Genomic DNA, 23,035 nt, shown 5'->3' on the forward strand with positions numbered 1-23,035 from the left:
GCGGTGTCCCTCGCCACATCCGTAAGCACAGCCCAGAGACTTGACGATCTTGATGAGCATGGAAAGGGCCAGCCGATGAGTGCTGAGACAAGAGCTCTCCTCCTGTTGATTGTCAAGTTCAAAAACATTAGCAGCATATATAAACCGGTGTAAAAGAATGTATACAAATACGTGGCACATGGGGGACCTTGAGCCAAGGAGGGGATAGATTTACAACATGTACATTTGTGAATATCAAGGAAAAAGAGTTCATTCAATAAAACCCAACAGGAGACTTGTGTCAAACTAACCTTTTTGTCATTGTCTTTGTTATTCTTCACGTCATCCTTGCTCCCTTGCCCACTTCCACCGCCGCTACCGGCTCCACCTCCGCCCCCACTGCCACCATCTCCGCCGCCACCTCCTCCTCCTCCTCCTCCTCCTCCTAGGCTGTGACCAACTGCGTCCTTGGCTCGCACCTCCTCATTCTCCTTGTTGTCGGGCTTGGACAGCTTTTTGCCCATCCCGGGCACCACGCCCAGCTGCAGCAGGCAATCGATGATGTTGAGCGCCACGTCGCAGATCCTGGAGCTGATGTCATGGCTGAGGACAGCGTAAAGGGCACGCAGCACAGACTGGCACAAAAGAGGAGGAGGAACATGTCATCAGGGCTCTTTTATAAACTGTATACATTTACATGTGTTGAAATTCTCTTTCATTAATTGAAATTCATTAGTTTTGCAGATATCTAGTTCAACCCCATGAATTCCCATACATGATTGGCCAGAACGAAAAATTCCCATACATTTTGCAACCTTAGCTGTCACTCACTGTGAGGTCTAACATTCCATTCTTCAGCACAAAGTTATTGGTGCCCTCAATGTTGTCGCCCTCCTCCTGGCAGGAGTAGTTGATGCAGGAGTCCGTCAGGCTGCGAGGAAGGTTGGCGCAGGCCAGCGGCTCCACGGGCATCTCCGGGACAACCACAGGGTTGCAGAGCCTTTTCATGTGCTCCGTGAAGAAGTCGGCGTAGCCCACATTGAAGGACGCCACAGTTGTGTTGAACGCGGCCATGGTGATGGTGGAGATCTGGGATCGAACTGTAGGCACAAGACGAACCCAACACTCTCAAAATCACATTTTTTGGCGGCCGTGGCTCAGGGTGTAAAGACGGTCGTTCAGTAACCAGAAGGTCGACTGTTCGAACTCCCCAAGCCATGTGTCGACGTGTCCTTGGGCAAGGCACTTCACACAGATTGCCTCCAGTGCTAATCACACTGGTGTATGGAAGGTGCGGATGTTTGGTGGTGGTGGGAGGGGCCGTAGGCGCACAATGGCAGCCTCACTTCCGTCAGCCTGCCCCAAGGCAGCTGTGGCTACTTAATTAGCTTACCGCCACCACAGCGTGAATGTGTGAGTGGATGAATAATGTCTCCGTTCCATTGTATAGCGTCTTTGACTGTCTAGAAAAGCACTATATAAATCCCATGCATTATTTTCCTCATTTGTCCATTAATGATGACAGAACACCAGTAAAAACAGAAGATCCCTTGTCATTAGGGGAAATAAAATCTGACATGACACACTCGCCTTCTTTGACTGTATTCTCGCTGTGGCTGTTTGAGTGGTCGGGCATGTCTCTGAGAAGCGAGTGGTGGGAATGCGAGTGCTTCGCGCTCAGGCTGTCGGCATCAGCGGCCGTATCTGTACTGCCCCGACGCGTGAATTTACCTGCAACACAGAGGGGATATTCCTGTAATCACGAGAAAAGTAAATTCCCGTAAATTCTTGTCAGAAGAAGAGTGAAGGTGTCAGTGATTTTGTGGACAGAATGTCAATAAATGAAAGTTTATCCAAATTTGAATGTTCAATTATCAGATGTTAAAAATGTTTTAGTGGCCTTTTTTTTTTTAATTGGTCTCTTCAATAGACTAAATTTATTTATATATTTTTTTTAAGACCGTTTGAGGCTGATAACGAAAAGTCACCAAGCAGGCCATGATGGGGGACAGTGAGATGCCAAGGTTGAGGATTTCGGATTCTTGGTTCTGTGCTCTGTGCATACCCATGATGGTGGCTTGCCAGCCCCCACGGTCCAGAGTGCGCCGATCGTCGCCCAGGCCAGAGAAGCTCCCAAAGGAGAATGTGCTCCGGGTGGGCGAGACATCGAGGTGATCCTCATGAAGCAGGAAGGGGACGCCCATGCGACGCTGGCGCTTCTTCCCTGTGTGATGGAAGGGGATGGAGCCCTTCCTCTCCCGATCTTCACGCCGGTTCTTGAACTGAAAAATAGGGACGTCCCACTAAGAACCACTGTAGCTTCTTTACTGGTAGTGATTCAAAATGGAGATCTGGACGGGTTTGTCTGACCTTTTTAAAGATGTTCATGCCAAGGTCAGATGAAAGGTCAGGTACAGCTTGGCGACGAAGGTTGGTTAGGGAAACCTTTGTAAATGTCTCAGTGCTTAGAGATTTGCCCTCTTCGTTGCATTTAAGACTCATATCCTGACGAGGTGAAAATATGTTTCAAAACTCCATTCAACTGTCTCCATATAACATGTTTTTTCAGTGACCCCCCCCCGATATATATTTTTCAGCCAAATAGGTGAGAGTGGGGTAAGTAGTGCCAATTTGGACTTCAAGTGTCTTTGATGGAAGGCGATTACAGGAATGCCTCCAACTAACATATGTTCATATAGTTTTGGGGAAAAAAGTGGTTTTGTGGCACAACTTGCCCCCAGCGCGGGGGTAGGTTGTGCCATTAGTCAGAATTCAGTGGGGTAAATTGTGCCATTGATAACTGAAGTCATTTTAATCTCACAAAACGATAATGCTATATAAAAGGAAGACAAATTCAATACAGAACTTTGATTTGCAAGTTTCAGAGGCTTTCTCTTCTTTCATTCTTTTTCTTTTCCTGTTCAGCCCTTTTTATGTTATTTTTCATTGTGAGCCTTCTCCAACTCACAATTCTTCTTTTTACTTTCTTTTTTAATTACAATTCAGTTTTTTCTTTTCTGTGAATTTTGGCAAGAAAAAATAACTTCTGAAGACGCATAGCCCAAGTGAGCAGAACAACCACATTTGTCACTTGGTGAGTGCTCGGGAGGGTAAGCCTTAGGCTATTTTTTTTCTTATTTCTATATTATTCTTATGGCCATCCTGCAGATTTTTCACTCCTTTCCAACCTGACGTATGTTTAGGAGTTGGAACCTTGTCTGTCTTCCTTTTGGATCATGTGACATGACAAATTTTGGTCAAAAACAAAGAATGGCACATACTTTCAGTGATCAAATGTAAGAATACATTTTACAACAATAAAATACAATAAAGTAAGCAAGAGAAAATAATCATAATTAAGGGGAAGTTGTGCCTTTGCCACAAATGACACCAAGCCCAACCTTTTGAAAAAAAATGCATCCCCCAGGTGTTTTGAGCCAGCACAATGCTAACCATATAGACTCATGATGTAGCTTACTAACGCACTAAAACATGTGTGAACTGTTTTCAAAGTTGTCTATAATTGTTCAAACACAGCCAGCAAAAAAACGTAATCTTATGAATTTTATTTTGGAGGGCAAAATAATGTTTTTTGAACTTATATGTGCTTACCTCTGAAGCCATGTCTCTCCCTTTTTTACTGGATGAGCGAAATGGACGTCTCTTCAAAAATATGTGGTCACATGACCAACTTCTTCTATGGTTTTCTAAGTAACAGGGGTGGAACTACTTGCGCTGGTTAGGGGGTAGGGGAGAGTGGGCGTGATTGAAAAAAACAAACTAAAAACTTAAAACAGAGTGCCGTGCCATTATTGTTTCATTTATTAAACTTTGGAACTCCATTTCTATTTATGTGGACTTACAGCTATAACCAAAAAATTGAAAGAAATAATTAATTTCATTATAAACAAAGATTTGTACACATACAAATTATTATCAACATAAAGTGTCCTCTTTTGAGATCATAGCAAAGCTCTGTTCTCAAAAGGAAATAGTTAACTGAATTTTAAATAAAATTTACAAGTGATTGACAGGGGATTCCAGGTGGCATATTACGACAATTTGGGTCGAATCATTCTGGTATGGGGGAGATGCGGGGTTTTTAGGAAACTGAAATTGAATACTCTACTCAATCTAAAATTCCTTTTATGAAATATTTACATAGGCCTATACTTTTAAAATATGTTTTAAAATCTCACATACCCCCTGGAGTGCCTTCACGTACCCCCATTTGAGAACCTCTGCATTAAATGATGCCTTGAGAAGAAGACAGTGGGGGTGTGGAGATCTGTTTTCGAGTCTGCTACCTGCGTTTTGTGGGTATTGACCAGCGAGGGGGTGGCAGCCACCATGGAGCTGCTCCGCGGGCGAGGCAAAGGAGTGACCAGTGGTTCAGGGACACGTTCGGGCCTCTCCTCCAGAATCTGTCTCAGCCGTTGGAGGTAGTACATCAATGCCCAGTGCACCCCTTCCTCGGTCCAGTGGGGCTGCAGAAGGCAGCGCAGCACCGCAACATCAAAGTAGGTGGCATAGCGAGCACGCTGAGACAGGGAGGCGGGCACACCGGCAGGGGCTGACGTCCTGTAGATATGACACATATCAGATTGCTCCAGCCATTTAAAGAAATGCAGAATTCTACGGTTGATGGTGTGGAGTATTGACAAAATAGACACTGCATGGTAGTTGCTTATTTTAGCCAATTATCAACGCCGGCTAAACTGCTTCATAGAAAAATAACACATCAGAGGAGGGTGGTAAGTAAGATCCAGCCCCCTTTCCAGCATCGGTCCATTATTCATAAGCCGAGATGAAGGTCAGCAGTTGGTGAGCTGCGAGGCGTATCGAGCGCCGCTCACTCAGGAGAAACGTACTGATACCATGAGAGCGCGAGATGGAGGACGGCATTTAATCTTGTCGGCCTCAATGAACGCAGCGGACAGAAACGGTCGATATCTACATGAATCATTTGGGAGCGGACAGCAGGAGGAGTCTGCTTCATGTTTCACCGTCTCGCCTGCTGCCGTGTGCCGGGTTGCCACGGATACAGGTTGTCAGCACCCACCCCGCGGGCCGCTGGAGACACTAGCAGCCCCCGATTCGATGCAAGTCAAATCAGTATGGCAGCCTGCCGTTGCCATGGAAACTGCCTCAGCATCAGCAGGCACTCAGTGTGCGAGAGATGTGCGTTGCTGCCGGATGACTAAGCTGCATTAATCACACGAGCTGAAATAACTGCCCACCACTTTGGTGTGTGCGTTCAAGCGCGCACCGCAGATGCAAAACGACATATATTAAATGTTCTCTTTTGTATTTCATCACTATGTTGACCTCTTTCGTGTTTGTATTCTTTCATTGAACGCATCAGAAGTAAGTTGCCTTCAGATGCCAAACAAAAACTGCTTATCTGCGCCAAAACACACAGACTGGCCCCAAAGTCTGGCACGGAAGCCTCCATATTGCCAGACTTGCTGCACGCAGTCTGAACCAAGCCGGGCAGGCAACACTGCCAGCGTGTTACTTCAGCATAATTACCCCGGTCATGCGGGCAAACAGTCCCTCAAGCCGAAGCCATGCGACACGAAGAGACAGCGTGGCCCGGAGCGACAACATTACGCAGCTCTGCGTGTGGCCCCCGTGGCCTGAGCTGTGTGCTTCGCAGACATGTCCGTGGGGCTAAATGCTCAGCCACCAACGAGATGATGGCACCGGCTCGGGGTCGGCGCGGGTCAATGCTGCTCCCGGAGGAATTGTTCATCGTGACAGCATCCGCCGCATGAGGAAATAATGAGGAACATGCAGTAGGTTTCATCGGATGGATTAACAACGCAATGGTGGAAGCATGAAAATGATGGTGGATAGTATCATGAGTGAGACTGAAACTGCAAGATTACGGTCATTTCTGGACTACAAGCCGCTACTTTTTTCACTTGCATTTGACCCTGCGGCTAATACAAAGGTGTGGCTTATCCATCACATCGTAAGGGTCGCTCTATAAAGGAAGCGCAAGAGCGCCAGGCAGAGCAAAACAAACCGAGTGAACCCAAATACAGTGAAAGAGACAGAACGGGAGCGAGACAATTTGCGCCCTCATTATGGAAAAGAAAGTAGCGGGAACCCGGTGCGGTGTCATTAAAACACCTGCGGCTTACGGTCGGGTGCAGCTTAAATGTGAAACAAACTCGATTATTCCCCAAATTTAGAAACTACAGAAATTACTGTAATCAATTACTGACAAACAAAAGAAAAACTAGAAATCAATCATGGAAAATGAGTCCAGTGCTGTTTGTTGGCATACATTTTGCAGTGTTTTTAATTTTTCTTCCAGAATGGTATAATTATCCACTGCTGAACAATTACAAGTCTGAATGTTAACTTACTAAATCCAAGTGACCTTGAATTAAAATGTGTCCTCTACACGAGGATTGATAGGTGCGCATGACATCATCTCTTTTTTTTCATCAAATGGCACTCACTTTTTCTTGGAAGGTCCTTTGACCGGTGGGGCTTGCTGGGAGGGTCCGCCTTTCTCCACAGAGTTGCCGCGGCGACAGCTGTGCTCACCTGCGGCTGGGGAGGAGGACGAATCCGAATGGCCGGCCTCACAAACCACCTGAAAACCCTGCGGAAGGCACAGGAAGGCTAATGTCAACAGACAAGCACTTGGGGATGATTAAAGGCCATCAAGGTTCCTGCTTGGACCTCGACTAACTGCATTAATGTTCCCGGTTGCTGGGAGCTAATGAAATCAGCATAGCCACTATGGCTGCGTGATACAACCCAAATGTCATATTTTTTGACTGAATGGTGATACACAATTTACTGCAGGGTCAATCTGTATCTATGTGAGGACACTGATCAGGTTATTGATTTTTCACAAAAATTATCAATGATGAAACAAGGTAGGAAGCAGATAAATATCAATATGCAACACTTCCAAATCATTGCAAATCTTTACATTTTCAGATAATCGCTTGTACAAAATTCCTTGAAAATCACAATGTCTCAGTCATTGGTGCTATTTTCAGAACCGGCCTACAGGCACCATGGTGACCCAAGATATACAGAGTATGCTAGTATTTTTATTTTAAGATTTAAATCAAAACGTATTTAAAAACAAAAAACAAAACAAGATTTGACAAACTTTTATTATTACTATTATTTATTATAAATGTTTGCTTTAATTGTACAAAAAGTGCAAGGAAAATAAAATACATGTTTTATATGCAGCTGTGCATCAAACCTCAATTGTAAGTTGAAAAAATAAAACCGGTCACACACTCCTGGTCAAGTTTTTAGTATTTCCATAAATAGAAAGTGATGGAGTGAAAAAATGTGTTGCTTAACAGAATTATTTTTTTGTAATTGCCAGAATTTGTTTCTCGTGGAATGCAGTATCACTCCATGAGAAACAAATTCTGTATTCTGAAATTAAATGATACTAGGTATCATCTTACCCTGTGTCACATTGGAAGGTTAAAGGTTAAAGTACCACTGATTGTCACGCCCATCTAAGAGGAGTGAAATTTGTTCTCCGCATTTGAGCCATCCAATGAGGGAGCAGGATTATTTGGTGATCTAACCCCCAATTCCAAACCTTAATGCTGAGTGTCAAGCAGGGAGGCAAATGGGTCCCATTTTTATAGTCTTTGGTATGACCCGGGCAGGGTTTGAACCCACAACCTCCCGGTCTCAGGGCGGACACTCTACCACTCGGCCATTGAGCCGGTCAAAGGAAAATGTTGGAAAACGTGACACATCATTCAACACTAATCCTGCTCCTTTGAGAAGAGAGAAAGCATTTGCCTTTTGAATCCTCTTCCCTGCGCAAACCTCATCAACACAAGACTGATGCACACATTCGGACCACATTTGTGTTGAAAACACTCACCATGGGACCAGGGTTTCCAGACCCACAGGGGCTGCACTGGTTGATAACTGGGGAGTTTCGCTTTGCTGGCGAGGCACACGAAGCAAATTAAAACAAACAAAATCGTTCTTTTATCTCGAGAACTGTAAGGCATTTTTTCCCCCCCTACTCACCTGTTACGATGTTTCGGACCGGTTTGATGAGGGCAGTGAAGGCGGGGATATCAGGCTGCCGGTGCTCCCACATTGGCTGCCAAATAATTAGACCACTGACAAGTCGGAAGGTCAAGTCTGACTCCTGCACAAATAGTTGCATACTTGGAATATGTTCTATATTTTTTGTCATTCACAAATTGTATTACTTTTATATTGTATTGCATTGCATTACGCTTTCATAATTGCTTTAATCTTTGTTTAAAAATGTTCAGTCTTTCATAATATTAATAATTAAGGATCTATCTACTTTGCATATCAGCCTGTCTGTTACTGTTACCAGACATGACATACAATGTTCTGTTTCACTTGTCTGGTCTTGCAAATGAGTCCAGTAGGGATAAATGCATGTTCGGGTGTGAAATGACCTTGATCCGGTGAATGAGTGGCGCGAAGAGGAACACAAAGAGCTCCACGGTGGCCATGCTCTTGTGGAACAACTTGGTGCGAGCGTGCTCATCCTCCTCCAGCTGGGAACTGCCGTGCTGTGGGCCCGACCCCCCAAAGGCAGAGCTGGAGCAGGAGCCGGGCGCGGCCGGAGATGAGCCCTGGTTTCCCACGGCCTGCAGGAAGGCGCCGCCGCCACTGCTGCTGCCGGCGGACCACGCGTGACCCAGGCTGGGCTCGTGGTTGCACTCCTGGGCGGCATCCAACAGCATCCAGTGCAAGGTATGGAGCAACTTGGTCTCGGCCACGCCCAGTTTGTCCTGATGACCTGTCAGAGGTCGAAGACAACGCTTGATGTTACAACAATTTTACGCTAAAGGAAGACGTGGCAAAATGTTGGGACAAAGCGTAACACTGGAATCTACTAAGCATCAAATGTACTCTTGAGGGGTGCCACAAGATGATGCCAAAGACCTGGCTAATAAGAAAGTAGTAATTGATGTCTGGGAACTCACTGTTGAAGTGATACTAAAATATTTGTATGCTGTGAATTTGTATGCTAAAATATTTGTATGCTGTGAAGGAGCAAAATTTTGCCTGAATTTGAATAAAAGTCTTTTTTTTTTTTTTTAGGGGTAGTTGTCGTAAGATGAGTGTGAAATGACAGTAAAGTGTTTTGGGATCAAAGTTTGTGGTACATTTATGGTTTTAACTCTTAATACAGGCCACTAATGATACGCAAGCTCCCTTTGGTGCTGGTACGCTCTTAAAGTGGCTTATACGTTTTAAAAATTCATTACAGTAAATTTGTTAAAGTACAGCTCAGTAGTGTTTATTTTTTAAGTACAATACATTTGCATTTAATCTTTTAGAAAGGGCACTTTTCAAACATTTCATTTAACTGATATTTAGCATATTTTAATCACTATTTAAGTGCATTTTTTTGTTTTACTATATTTAAGCACACTATGGTATGGTGTGGGTGGCTTACAATTTTATCAAATGTATCTTTTGACCTCTTTTTTTTTTTTTTTTTTTAATAAAAACTTGGACTTACTTGAGTGACTGTATTTTAATGTTGGTCATTTAGGAACCTCGGAGTACAAATCAGACTCCAACCAAAAAATGTAATGCCTCAGAGTATAAACTCATTTTCGGAGTTCGAACACCCAAGCAAAGCAAGCTAAGCCGAACGTACCTTGAAAACGGGTAGCCGAGTGAAGCCGAGTGAAGCCGAGTGAAGCCGAGTGAAGCCGAGTGAAGCCGAGTGAAGCCGAGTACTCACGTTGCGGTAGTTGAGACGATGCACTGCTCATTTCCAGTCGGATCGTGAATACTCCCGGAGGTGCTCCATACTCACGAGTGCATTTAGATTTTTCCACAACAATTTTCTTTGCCGTGGGCCCAAAGAAAGACAACAGTGCCAGTGGCAGCAAAGAAAAACATGACAAAACTACGAACCACAGTGGAATTAGGGAGATTATCACGCCGTTGTAACTACCGTGACTATTTTTGTAAATACTGGCACGAGGACCCCCGTTAGCTGTTCAACAACGTGCCTGACGTTAAACAACGCACGCAAGGACCGCTCAGTAGTCTAACAATATGCCCAATGTAAAATACACAAACTCCGCACTAAACTAAAGCTAGCATTAACATAGCATTTATCATCCACTGATGCCATCACACCACAACAAAAAAAGGTAAGGTATTTTTTATTGTTTAAATACTGTACAGGGTGGAAATGTAAAAAACATTTTAAAAAAATAAAATAGGAATTTTCTGGTTTTGGAGCTTGGGAACAGATTAATTGCACTTACATTATTTCCTATGGAAAAAAACTGATTCGGAGGTTGAATAATTGAGACTTTGAACACTTCGCAGGTAAGAATTATGTTCAAACTCCGAGGTGCTACTGTATAGCATATTATAAACCAATTTGGTGGTACTATCAATAGTTGTTTGTTTGTTTGTTTGTTTTCACTATTTATGGCAGTTTAGGCAGTGGCAGGTTTTTTTTTAACAAAGAGATCTATTTTTTGTTACCGTCTGCTGCTTTATTTAATTCTATAGCTAATTCAGACAGTAGCACCTTCAGATGCATTTTAATGTAGGAAAGGTGCTATGTAAATAAAGTCAGATTGATCGATTGACTGACATGGACCGAACCCGTATCCTCACCCAATTTGTTCCTATTGGACAGTAAGATGGAAGTGCAGTGGAGAACGTGCGGCAGAGCAGCCTGGACCAGCTCCCAGCGGGAGATGCTCTGGATGGCCTCGGACAGGGCCGGCGACAAGCCGTGGAGCTTATTCTCCACCAGGACTCGCTCAAAGGACTGCGGAGGCAGCCAGAGAGAAGCAGAGGAGACACATAAGACACGAACCAAAGCCTCTTTCTTCGACTTTGTCTGCCTTGCTCTCAAGTGAGACGAGACCCGTGGGACAGACAGTGGCTGCTCTGTGTCCATCCCAGGGGATCTGGCCAGCCATCATTATGGATATGAGTTCTGGCTCGTGGGTAATAGGAGGAAGCAAGCGGGCAAACCTCATTTGCTAAATGCAAAATGAAGAGTGCACTTGATTTGCAGGTGAATTAAAGCAAAGACAGATTATCTACTTATTGGTCATATGGAAATATTCAAATGACTTACCACGCAGGATGCTTCATATTGTTTTCCCAACTTGGGACGCAAAAATGCGCTGAAAAGAGACAGAAAGAAAAACGATGATATGTAAATAAATGTATGGACAAAAAACATCTGTAGATCGAGGCAATTAATTTTCAGTCGCCAATGTCGGTGTTTGTCATTTCAAGCCGTGACATCACCCGCACTGTTCGCCATTAAAAATATATATAGAAAAAAAGAAAAACGTTTTCTCATCAGTATTTTTACCCAACTGCTCGACCATCTTAACTAAAACCACGACAAACACCTGTTATCACTTGGGGCTAACCTGGTCTGTCGCCACAGGAAGGTCTGGATGGGGAACGGAATTCCTTTCCCGCTCTCCGGCTCGTTGTCATCCAAGCTTTTCCTCTTCACCATGTTGGCCAGTCGTCGCCGCCGGCTCTCCGCCGGCCCTCCGCCTGTCCTCACCGTCCTCCGCCTGTCCTCCGCCTGTCCTCACCGTCCTCACCGTCCTCACCGTCCTCCCGCCTGCGTGCGACCACCGGTTGGCGGCGGCGGCTGCTGGCTCAGGTGAGCGGCGAGCTTCTCTCACGACATGATTGGATTCGTGCTGCGTAAAATGGCTGCAAGTGTCCGTCACAGTGCGGAGGGAGGGAGGCAGGGACGGGGGGGAGGAGCAGAAGAGATTTCAGAACCGCCCATCAACATTGGACAAGGTCACGGATTATTTTTTCTTTTGTGATTTGCAGGATGTTGGATGAGTTGAGAAAGATTTGATGACTTCTCCCTGGTTACGAATGCTGACCTCATACTGTGCCATCTGACTTTGAATTTGAAATTTCAAATGTGAATTTCTCTTTGAATTACAATTTCTGGCACCGATTTCATTGGGTATCCGCTCACTCACAATTGCCTGGTGACTACCTGAAGGTGTAGGCCTACACCGCCCTTTGAGCAGATGAGATAGACTTCAGCTGTGCACCTGTGACATCAATGTGGATCGAGGGACGGATGATTTTTTTTGTACCGGACTGGATGAATTTAGAAAGCAATTGCTACTGGTAAACCTGATGTTGACCTATGATGGTCCATCTGTGCCCAATATAGAATTTGAATTTAGACTTATATATAATATTATATATTAATATAATAATATATTTTTTAATATAAGTATATATATATATATATACACTTTTTGATATTGAAAAATTAAAATATATTTGATATTGCAAAATCAGTAAAAAAAATCATATGTCCAAATTAAAATCAAAACTCTGATGGCACAGAAATACATAACTGTATTTCTTATAATGTTGACCTTGTGTTTGGCTCAGTGTAAATAAGGCCACAAAAACATAGTGTCAAACATGCTGCAAGAGTGACAGGAAGCATAAGGTAACAATGTTAAACTACACTGTGACAACATACTGTATATGTCCATCGTTTTCTGCTTATCCTCTGCAAACCAACCAACATTGTAGCCACATCTGATAAAACATAGGGTAAGTGTTAAGTATACTTTCAGTGTTTTTTTATTTCCCTTGTCATTGTTTTCCACATGATCATTTACCCATGACAACATTGCAAACAACATGATATTTTAAATACACGTACACAGTTGGAGATGAACACCGGGGGGATGGACATCAGGGTGGGACATTCACAACAGTGAGTGGAAAACACACTAGAACAGTTCTGACACTTATTACAGCCACAAGTTGAGCATTCCATGCACTCTTCATTTCTGTAAAACGGACTAGTTCAATCACAAACACTCTCTTAAATGGAATGTTTGTGTACACAAAAGCACACTTTCATTTTTCCTTTGTCTCTGTAGTGGAGTAAAGGTCTCCAGGGTACGAGGGACCTTTGACTCACTGTTCCAAAAAGACCTTGTGAATACTCAACGCTCATTTAAAAGCAAAGAAACAATGTCGTTTGCAAGAAATAAAATTAATCTATTTGAGAACTGCAGCCATAGCCAACGTACAAAACTACAGTGAAATATAAAAACACATAAAACAAATTTTCCAACAGGTCATCCACATATCATGAATCCACTACAAATCATCTTTTTCTTTCAATGCCACATTTCTTTTAATCGACATGCTCAGCAGACTCTCAGATTGGAAGCTAGTAGTTCTTTTGTCACAGTTTCAAACTGTTTTCTATGATGCTGCAAATCGAGTTTACTTCTAGAGTGGTCCTCATGCAAGAGCAATGCGGCAATGCGTTTAAAAAAAGAAGAAGAAGAAGAAGAAGAAAATCACTGTACAATCTCATAGCAGACACGCCCTCTTCCACACGAGTACACAAAAGTCCAATGAAGGAAGAAAACAGTAACTTTTGTAGGGAGTGGATAGATAACAATTGCAGGATTTTCTTTTGAAAACACTCTGGAAAGTAGAAGCGTAGCGTTGGAGGTTCCGGAGAGGGCCGTGGGAAAACACTGGATGCTTTTGACTGACTGAAAGTGTTACGGAGGAGAGACGAGCCAAAGCGGGCGGCTCATAAGCCCTGCTTGGCCAGTGCGGCGGAGACGTCTTGGGCCAGTGTGGAGAGCTGCGGCGACTCCAGGAGGTTGATGCTGCCGGCGGACGACAAGTGAGGCGAGGTGCCTCCCAGCTCCAGCCCGGGGGAGTGGGTGACAACAATTTCTGCCCCGTGGTCCACCCGAGCTTTGGCGGACTCGCGGAAGCTCAGCTTGTGGCTCTCGATCTGACAACGAGATGGAAAGAGTTCACGGCAAAACAAAGACAGAGAACAATAGCAGCATTCAACGGTTAACGGCTACTGTACTAAGATACAGGGATGTGATTTGACCAAAGTGAAATTATCTGAAAATTTAGCCGGGGGTCTGGGGGCCGCTGGCACCCAGCTAGGTCCAAAAACATTGGACTGCCTTTGCTTTTAAAAACTATCACTGAGAATATCATCATATCTAACTAATGTGATTACTAAGTTAACACATAAATAATGTTGAAGAGTTCAAATTTCATGAACAAATAATTGTATCATGACCAAATGAAAAGTAACTCATATTAGAGCATACCACAAATGTCTTTGTTATAGCAGAAGATGTTATCTGTCGGAGTCATGTGCATACACAATGAACTACTAATAATAAAAATTTTAAAAAAAAAATCGGATTTTTTTTTTTGGGGGGGGAAGATAAAAAAAGCGGAATTCCGCGAATTAGCGGAAAAATCACATCCCTGTAAGATAGCAATTGGCTTCCATTTACTGTGTGTGCGTCTTTTTGAACGTTTAAGTCTCTATCCGAACCCCCGCCCCCATCTTTCCCCTCCTTGTTCTGCCCGCCTGCATTTTCCAATAAATATCCGTCACAGTGAGCGGCTATCATATACAGTTGCGCAGCATCAAGACAACTACACCACCCTGAATTTAATTTGCACAAAATCTCACACATATTTAATACAATGTCATCCATTAAAACAGTACAGACAAGTATCCGCCGACCCCCAAAATAACACAAAGAAGCTTGAATACTTTACAAAAGCAAATGAATGTGGTTACATTATCGTCCCAAAGTCCTTTTTAAAGATCGAAAAGCCATTAAGTAATGCAATTAAAAAAACAAAAACATGAGCTGATTAAACAGTGTAATTGATGCTTTCTTCTGGACACAAGCAATGCACTATTGATTTTTAACAAACACGCCAACTCAGATGTATTCAACCTAACCTATTTTCACTTGATAAGGTCTCATAAAACAGACTCCAGATTTGAAATCTTGAGGCGACTTAATGCTGCAAAGCTCCTGCGGATTGAGGAAGTGGTGGAGTCATACGGCACTTCTCAGTCAGTTGAATTTCCAAAAGTTAAAAGTATTGCCGTCAAAATTAAAGCGTTAACTCATTGATTAATCACAATAAAATTATCGCAATCACACTATTCATTTGGACCACAGACGACACTTTAGCATAACAGTGGATGGTTATGTTAAAGGTTGCACATGTTGTAATAAACATAACAACATGCATTCAAATAAAGCATTTAATAGATGTTTGCGTATGACAGTCCGAATATTTATTCATGTCAAAATATCGGGGTCTTTTTTTTTTCCATTTAAAATCATGCAAGAAATTAACTGATTAGAAAAAGAAGAGGATGGGAGCATGCAGCGGATCTAAAAATGTTGAAGACGTCCTCATAACGTTAAATGTAGAAACAATTAACACATAACATGTGCTCTTCAAATTTGGCGGGCAAAAAATGGTGATAAAAAGACTTTTTAATTAAGTGATTACTCATAATGCTAAAATATGATTAACCTGATTTTTTTATTTATTTTTTTAAATCATTTGACAGTTCTAGTTAAAAGATTTGTTCTCGTTGGTGGATTTGTGAAGAAAAGTGAAATTGATCATGTTTGGACATGAAGGGGTTCCAGGTTAAAAATGTAAAAGAAAAAAAAAGGTGCCGACGGTTATTTTACACACATAAGCACATGGATGTCCAATTAAAAGCAACATTTTACCATCACATTCCCGCCTCCTGGCATGTGGCTGGCGTTGTTCAGTGAGCCGACCTTGGAGTGAGCTTTGTCTTTAAAGTCCAGCTTCACATTCTCAATCCGAATGTTGCCTCCGCCTGGGAATGATGGAGTAAGCAGGACAATTACAAAGACATTCTTATCATAATAAGACACCTTCATTTGATGGTGTGCCTCCACCTGGCCTGTGGCGGATGTTGGACATGGAGCCACATTTGGCAGTGATGTGGCTCAAGTCGATTTTGTTGGTCTGGATTTGGACCTGTAGGAAGCAGTGGCGTGTCCATGTCATTCTGTGTTTACAGCGAGGAAAAGAGCCGCGGTATGATCTCTGAATAAGCGCGCGGTGGCACGACATGCATGTAGATACATTCCGATTAATTTGTACTCAGCTGAGACAAGAGGTGGCGATGCCAGCACATGAAACAGCAAATATCAAATGTAAACTGAGCACTGACGCTGCGGGGCTTTGTTTAAACTTCCATATATACATATATATATATATATATATACATACATATATATACACACATATATATATATATACACATACATACATACATATATATATATATACACACTTACATACATACATATATATATATATATATATATATATATATACACATACATACATACATACATACATACATATTTGTTTTTATTTCCATGTAGATTTATTTTTTTGCATTTCATTTTTGAGTTTTTATACCCATCTTTATTTTTACTATTATTCATTCATTTATTTTTAATTTTGGCAGCATTGGTCCTCCATAGAAATGATGTGCACTTTGTATTTTATAAGTGATTGACTGACATGATTCTTGTGCCATCTTATGTAATGCAACATCTGGATTCAAACACAGTGTAAAAGCAAAGATGTTAAACATCTGCAATTCCAAAACAGCTTCATGACTAAACATCAACATTTATTTGGACTTGTAACTTGTTTTCTTTGTTGTTGAGTTAACTCACATTTCCTCCGCCTGGGGCGTGCTGGAGTTTGTTCAGGGAGCCACATTTAGCCTGGACGTGGCTATAATCCAGTTTAACACTTGGAATCATGACCTGAGAACGACAATTTTGTGTTTTTATACAGACAAGTAACAGAGAGAGGACCACCCAAGTAGTATGGATTGGGCCTTCAGAGACCTGAAAATATCTCAATTGTAAACTCTCAACGTCATTTTTATCATCACAGTGTTGGCGTTTCTGCTCATTTAAACCACAATTGCTTCAATAAAGCATTTCGGAATTCAACCTGCAACTACTGAGCGATTACAGGGGGAAGGAAGGACCCAAAATAAACGGAGAGAAAGAAGAGAGCAGAGAAGAGACGGAGCCGTGCATACATTGCCTCCTTTGGGCGTGTGCTTCAGATTATCATTGCAGCCGCACTTTGACTGAACATGACTGAAGTCCAGCTTCTCATTTAAAATTTGCACCTAGATCAAAAACAAATAGAAGAAAAAAAAACTGTGTGTGCCTCAATGTCAAATGTGCAATGACTTATCAATGTTTTTTTTTTGTTGTTTTTTTACATGTATTTAGTGGATTTTTTTCTTTATACCTTATCAATAACATGCACTCCATAAATGTATTAATATTCGGAGGAAGATGCAAAAAACAAAAAACAAAAAAAAAGCAGCATTTGGTCTCATAAATACTCTCTGTATGGTAAAAAAACAAATGTATGGTCACCTCATCGTATTACTACAGAATTGTTATACGATTATTGTGAATGAATGTTTTGACTGATGTTCTTGATTGTTGTATTGTCAAACTGTACTTGAAATAAGAAGTCAAAGAAAACTCTGGCATGCAAATAGTACAGTAGAACCTCGGGTTCCGAACTTAATTGGTTCTGTGACCCAGTTTACAACCACCATATGTTTTCCCATCGAAATGAATAGAAGTGCAATTAATCCATTCCAGCTGACTGGAGCCTTTCTCGATGCACATCTGTATGCCTCTATTGTACTGTCCCCAGGTAGCTTTACATTCTATTTATATCAAGTACAACATTATGAGTGCTATTATTAGAAAACACATGAACATTTTTGCTTTATTGGGAAGTTGGAACAGATTAATGGCATTTCTAGTCATTTAAATGGGAAAAGATTACTTGCGAAGTGAATGCAGTCCCAGAATGAATGAAATCATATCTCAAAGCACCATTGTATTTATTTTAGTGGGTCACATAAGTGATGTGGCGGGCCGAATCCGACCCCGCTCCTTGACTTTGACATCTGTGCCACATGAAATGGACACTTTTTGGACGATTTTGTCAAATCTGCTTGAAACCGTCTCAGTCGTGCAGCGGATTCATTTTGATGACTTTTCATTCAATTCAAGAATGTAGATGAGAAGAAGTGAAAGAAGGAAAAATCTGAGAAAGGACAAAAGCAGTCGAAGTGGACTGCAAGTATTGGATTCAGGACGCACAACGAGCCTTGACAAATGTATTTGAGTGCCCGTTTTTGAGCCAGAAAGGAAGAAGAAACCATTTTTTCTCATGAAACTATTAATGACTATAAATATCATAGCAGCACTATTACCTGTCCACCTTTGGGTGTGTGTTTAAGATTGGCGGTGGATCCAATCTTGGACTTGACATTCTTGAGGTCCGGCAGCGGCTGGTTGAGAACCTTCAACTGCCGCTGGGCCGAAGACGGCGACTTGGGCGGGGTGCGGATGATGGCGACCTTCTTCTCCTGGAGAACGCTGAAGGACTTGGGTGTGTGGCTGCCAGGGGTGCGCGAGCCGGGCGTGCGGGAGTAACTGGGGGGGGTGCCGGGTGTAACGGCGGAGGATCCAGGGGTGGAAGTGCCGCTGCGGGCTGACCAGGAACGTGCCGAGTCCGTGCCTGGAATGGAAGAAAAGAGAAAAGAGATGTCAAAAGATATGCGTGAGATGATGGTGGTGGTCAGGACACAGGGATTGGATTGGAAATGTGTTTCTGTTTTGATATTCGCAAAATAATATCCAGGTTACTAACATCATTCATCCAGGACTGTATATGATCAAATCTTATATAAAACCCCTAATAAGAAATTCATTTGAAGTTAGGGTTGACTATGAATAATTGTCGAGATTACTGTTTCTAGTCTAGATGTGAAAGCCTTAGTGATCATTTTAATATCAGTGTTAATTAGTGAAATCGGACGGTAACTTGATGGAAGGGTGGGGTCTTTTTCTGGCTTTAATAAAAGTTTAATTGCTGCTGTATTCATGTGTGGGCGTATGTAACCCTTAGTTTTAATTTCTGTTACTACTCTTAAGAATAGTGGAGCAAGCATTAACCAGAAGTGCTTAAAAAATATAGCCGGATAACCATCCGGGCCAGGTGCTTTGCCATTAGGCATAATATCTAGAGCACTGTACAACTCGTTTATAGTAAGTGGCGCATCTAACATGTCTTTATATTCAGTAGTTAACTGAGGTATGTTTAAGCTACTGAGGAATGCCTCAATATGCTCAGGGTTAGGCTTGTTAGTTTCTGAGTATAGGTTGCGATAATAGTTATAAAAAATGTGATTAATTTCTTCTGGTGATTGTGTGCATTCACCAGTTGTCCCTTTAATAGCCGTTATAAGAGACTTTTCCCGATTGCGTTGAAGTTGGTTTGCAAGAAATTTACCTGATTTGTTATTATATTCAAAGTTGTTATATCTCAATTGTTGTATTATAAATTCTGTCTTTTTAGTTAGCATATCGTCTAACTGTATTTTTGTATTTTGTAAGCCAGTCCATATTTGGTTATTTGGGTTTATTGCGTACTCATCCGTCAGTTGTTTAATTTTATCTTCCAAGTCTTTTTCTGATTTTTGATCCTGTTTCTTTTTATAAGATGAATATGATATAATTTTACCTCTAATTACTGCTTTCCCAGTTTCCCAGAGAAGAGATGGCGATAGGTCTGGAGAGTCATTTATTTTCAAAAAGTCTGCCCATTCTTTTCTTATAATTTTGTCAAACTCTGCGTCGTTTAGCAGTGAGATGTTAAACCGCCATGTTGGTGGTGGTTTAAAGGTATAATCAACTTGTAGGGAAAATGAGACTGGTGCATGGTCGCTAATAATAATAGGATGTATTTTTGTAACAGTTTTATCAGCAATAGAGTTATTTGTAAGAAAATAATCAATTCTTGAAAAAGACCGGTGCACAGCGGAAAAGAAGGTAAATTCCTTCTTATTTGGGTTTTTAAGTCTCCAGCTGTCGACGAGGCCAAAGTCATCCATATATTCCCCTATTACTTTAGTAGATTGTAATCGCCTACATGTTGTATTATTAGAACGGTCTATTAATGGATTTAAGACTGTGTTAAAGTCTCCTCCAATAATAATAGTAGAGTTCGCTGCTAAATCAAACAGCTGAGAGAAAAATTCATGGAAAAAGGCCGGATCATCATTATTAGGGGCATATAAATTAGCAAGTGTATATATTTTATAAAATATAGTCACCTGAATAATAATGTATCGGCCCTCTGGGTCTGTTATTGTATTATTTAGAGTAAAGAGTAAATTCTTATGTATGAGTATACAGACTCCTCTTTGTCTACTGTTATAAGGGGCAGAGTACGCTTGGCTAAAATTCTTATCAATAAGTCATTTTTCTTCAGATTTTTGTAGGTGGGTTTCTTGTAGGAGGCAAATATCTGCTTTTAATTTTAAGAGATGGTCTAAAGTTTTTATTCTTTTTGCTTGTGAGCGAGCGCCACAAACATTCCAGGAAACCAGAACTAATTTATGCATACAAACAATATGGACTCAGTCCTGTGTATATATCTGCATAGGCCATTTGTCAATATTGGCATGTTATAGGATAGAATCAAAGTGGTTAGGTGGCTTATGTAATTTGTGTAAAATATGAGGTGACGTGTAAGTAAATATAACAGTGAAAACACGGGTTGGGAGGTGAAAGTGAAGGAAGTTAGCGGGGGATTAAACATAAAAATACACCAGTAACTGGTAACCTAAGCGAGATTTTTTGTTTAAATATACTTTAGATATAGTTATGTATTTAATAATATATTTATAATATAGCCTAAACATAATGAGTATTCATATTTTAGGTTTTATAACCACATATACAGTATATGTATACATCTAATGATCAAACAAAGTTTAGTTCCACCAATGCCATTTAGAACAGCCAGGGAGTGGAGTTGGGGTTCCGGAATAGTTGGCCATCGATGTATAGTTTATCAACAACCATCGCAGTCCGTTTACCCTCCTGCCTATTTTGTTTCATTATAGGAAACAGTACCCTTCGCTGCTCATTAATCTCTCTCGGGAATTGGTCGTTCATTCCAAATGAGGTCCCTTTAACAATGAGGTCCCTTTAATCCCTTTTATTCATAGCGACCAAACAGGCTTTATTAAAGATCGGCACTCTACTAATAATATTAGGAGACTCTTTAACCTTATTAGCATGTCACAGCGGCATGATAAAAAGGCAGTTATTATATCATTGGATGCAGAAAAAGCTTTCGACAAAGTTAACTGGTCCTTCCTCTTTGCTGTTTTAAATAAATTTGGCTTTGGGAAATCATTTATCCACTGGGTATCAGTATTATATGATTCTCCAAAAGCTACAGTTACTACTAATGGGATTATATCTCAGAGCTTTACTTTACAGAGAGGCACAAGACAGGGATGCCCACTATCCCCTTTATTATTTGCAATATTTATTGAGCCACTTGCATTAGCCATACGCCAGGAAAGAAGGATTCAAGGAATTCACTCTGGGGTAACAGAACATAAAATTAATCTATATGCCGATGACATCTTACTTTATTTAGAAAAGCCGGCTACTTCGCTAGGGGAAGTATTTAACTTAATAACTAAATTTTCACAGTTGTCAGATTATTCTATTAACTGGACAAAATCAACACTTCTACCTATTACAGGAAATTCATGGAACCCTGCAAGCCAGGACCCACACTACTCATTTCCTAGAGGTAATTTAAAATACTTAGGCATAAAATCTCACCTAAATTAACTGATTTAATTCATTTAAACTTTTCTCCACTTCTGGATAACATTTATAGTGACTTGGAGCGCTGGAACAATCTTCCTATTTCTCTAATAGGACGAATAGCCACCATTAAAATGAAAGTTTTACCCAAAATAAACTATTTTTTCTCAATGATTCCATTTAAACCTATGGCTAAATGGTTCCAGTTGTTGGACTCAGCCGTAACAAAATTTTACTGGAATAAAAAAAAAGCAAAGATTAGTCTATCTACTCTTTAGAAAAGCAAATCCAAAGGTGGTCTAGAGGCACCAAATTTTATGTACTACTATAAAGCTAACCAGCTACAATATATCGTTCTATGGGCACAACCCAACAGAGACGCTAACTGTTGGCTGGAACTAGAACAGAAGGATTGTAATAACCTCAGACTTCGAGATTTACTCTTTATTACAACATCGATTAAGCGTCATAATTGTTTTAAAAACCCAATGATTTCCGCCACCGTGACTGCCTGGTGGAAGGCACAAGAAATGACAAAAGCCCAAGTGGAGCCCTGTGGACTTTCTCCCCTATGGCATAACCCCGACATTCAACTTAACAACCAACCGTTTCATTTAGGTGTGTGGGAGCAGAAAGGAATTACACATCTCCACCATCTCTTCTCAGATAATATGTTTATATCATATACATCCTTGCTCCAAAAATACAATATAAAAAACGGAAATTTTTTACATTATCTACAAGTTAAAAATATGATAAAGAAAAAAATTCCAACACTTCGGGGTACGCTCCAACCGCCTGTTTTAGCTAAAGATATTAACAAGCTTTCTCCGACAACAACAAAAAAACTTTCAAAAATATATAAGTTACTTTCATATACTGATAAAATGTCTTTACCCATCTCGAAATGGGAGACTGACTTGTCTGTAGCACAAATTTACAACTTATCCAATATAAAATTATCCATAGAACATACATTACTCAATATATGATGAAGAAAATGGGACTCTCAGACGCCGACATTTGTCTCCAATGCTTACAAAACACTCCAGACACTTATGTTCATGCTTTATGGTTATGTACTCCGGTTATGTATTTCTGGACTAAAGTCTTAGAAAAACTTTCCGCTATTTTGGACTGTAGGATACCTTTATCTCCAAACTTGTGTTTGCTAGGTGACCTAACAACAACTGACTTACCACATAAACAATTTCAATCTACCCTTGTAGCCCTTACTATCGCTAAAAAAACAATTCTTGTTAACTGGAAAAATAAACAAACTCTGAATATCGACCAATGGTTTAACCTCCTCATAAATCACATTTTAATGGAAAAAATATCTGCCTCAAATAAAAACCAAATATCAAAATTTATAGATACATGGTCTACGTATATAGAATTTTTTAACCTAATTCTGGTTACTTAATTCTGTCTGTTAGCGAGAGCCACTACATCGTGATAAC

General features: G+C 41.1%; 2 protein-coding genes across 28 annotated transcripts in view; both read right to left on the reverse strand.

Moving 5' to 3' along the window:
- unc80 (unc-80 homolog (C. elegans)) overlaps window positions 1-11,719 on the reverse strand; it is a 59,089-nt gene extending 47,370 nt beyond the window's left edge. For all 22 annotated transcript variants that reach the window (XM_077566341.1, XM_077566301.1, XM_077566333.1 and 19 more), the window contains exons 1-14: window positions 11,403-11,719; window positions 11,099-11,147; window positions 10,627-10,783; window positions 8,427-8,773; window positions 8,020-8,143; window positions 7,868-7,932; window positions 6,453-6,598; window positions 4,287-4,560; window positions 2,350-2,484; window positions 2,045-2,261; window positions 1,570-1,710; window positions 811-1,079; window positions 291-614; window positions 1-102 (exon numbers count right to left, since the gene is read on the reverse strand). The exon at window positions 1-102 is cut by the window's left edge and continues 30 nt beyond it. In XM_077566341.1, the coding sequence (XP_077422467.1) occupies window positions 1-102; window positions 291-614; window positions 811-1,079; window positions 1,570-1,710; window positions 2,045-2,261; window positions 2,350-2,484; window positions 4,287-4,560; window positions 6,453-6,598; window positions 7,868-7,932; window positions 8,020-8,143; window positions 8,427-8,773; window positions 10,627-10,783; window positions 11,099-11,147; window positions 11,403-11,494 (2,442 nt within the window). In that variant the 5' untranslated portion in view covers window positions 11,495-11,719. The remainder of the gene's footprint in view (window positions 103-290; window positions 615-810; window positions 1,080-1,569; window positions 1,711-2,044; window positions 2,262-2,349; window positions 2,485-4,286; window positions 4,561-6,452; window positions 6,599-7,867; window positions 7,933-8,019; window positions 8,144-8,426; window positions 8,774-10,626; window positions 10,784-11,098; window positions 11,148-11,402) is intronic.
- An 872-nt stretch (window positions 11,720-12,591) lies between these two features.
- Window positions 12,592-23,035, reverse strand: part of LOC144053256 (uncharacterized) — a 42,620-nt gene continuing 32,176 nt past the window's right edge. For all 6 annotated transcript variants that reach the window (XM_077567562.1, XM_077567554.1, XM_077567538.1 and 3 more), the window contains 5 exons: window positions 18,152-18,459; window positions 16,569-16,661; window positions 15,774-15,855; window positions 15,579-15,691; window positions 12,592-13,795 (listed from right to left, as the gene is read on the reverse strand). In XM_077567562.1, the coding sequence (XP_077423688.1) occupies window positions 13,586-13,795; window positions 15,579-15,691; window positions 15,774-15,855; window positions 16,569-16,661; window positions 18,152-18,459 (806 nt within the window). In that variant the 3' untranslated portion in view covers window positions 12,592-13,585. The remainder of the gene's footprint in view (window positions 13,796-15,578; window positions 15,692-15,773; window positions 15,856-16,568; window positions 16,662-18,151; window positions 18,460-23,035) is intronic.

Source organism: Vanacampus margaritifer, chromosome 1 (genome assembly GCF_051991255.1).
Source record: "Vanacampus margaritifer isolate UIUO_Vmar chromosome 1, RoL_Vmar_1.0, whole genome shotgun sequence".
Lineage (NCBI taxonomy): Eukaryota > Metazoa > Chordata > Actinopteri > Syngnathiformes > Syngnathidae > Vanacampus > Vanacampus margaritifer.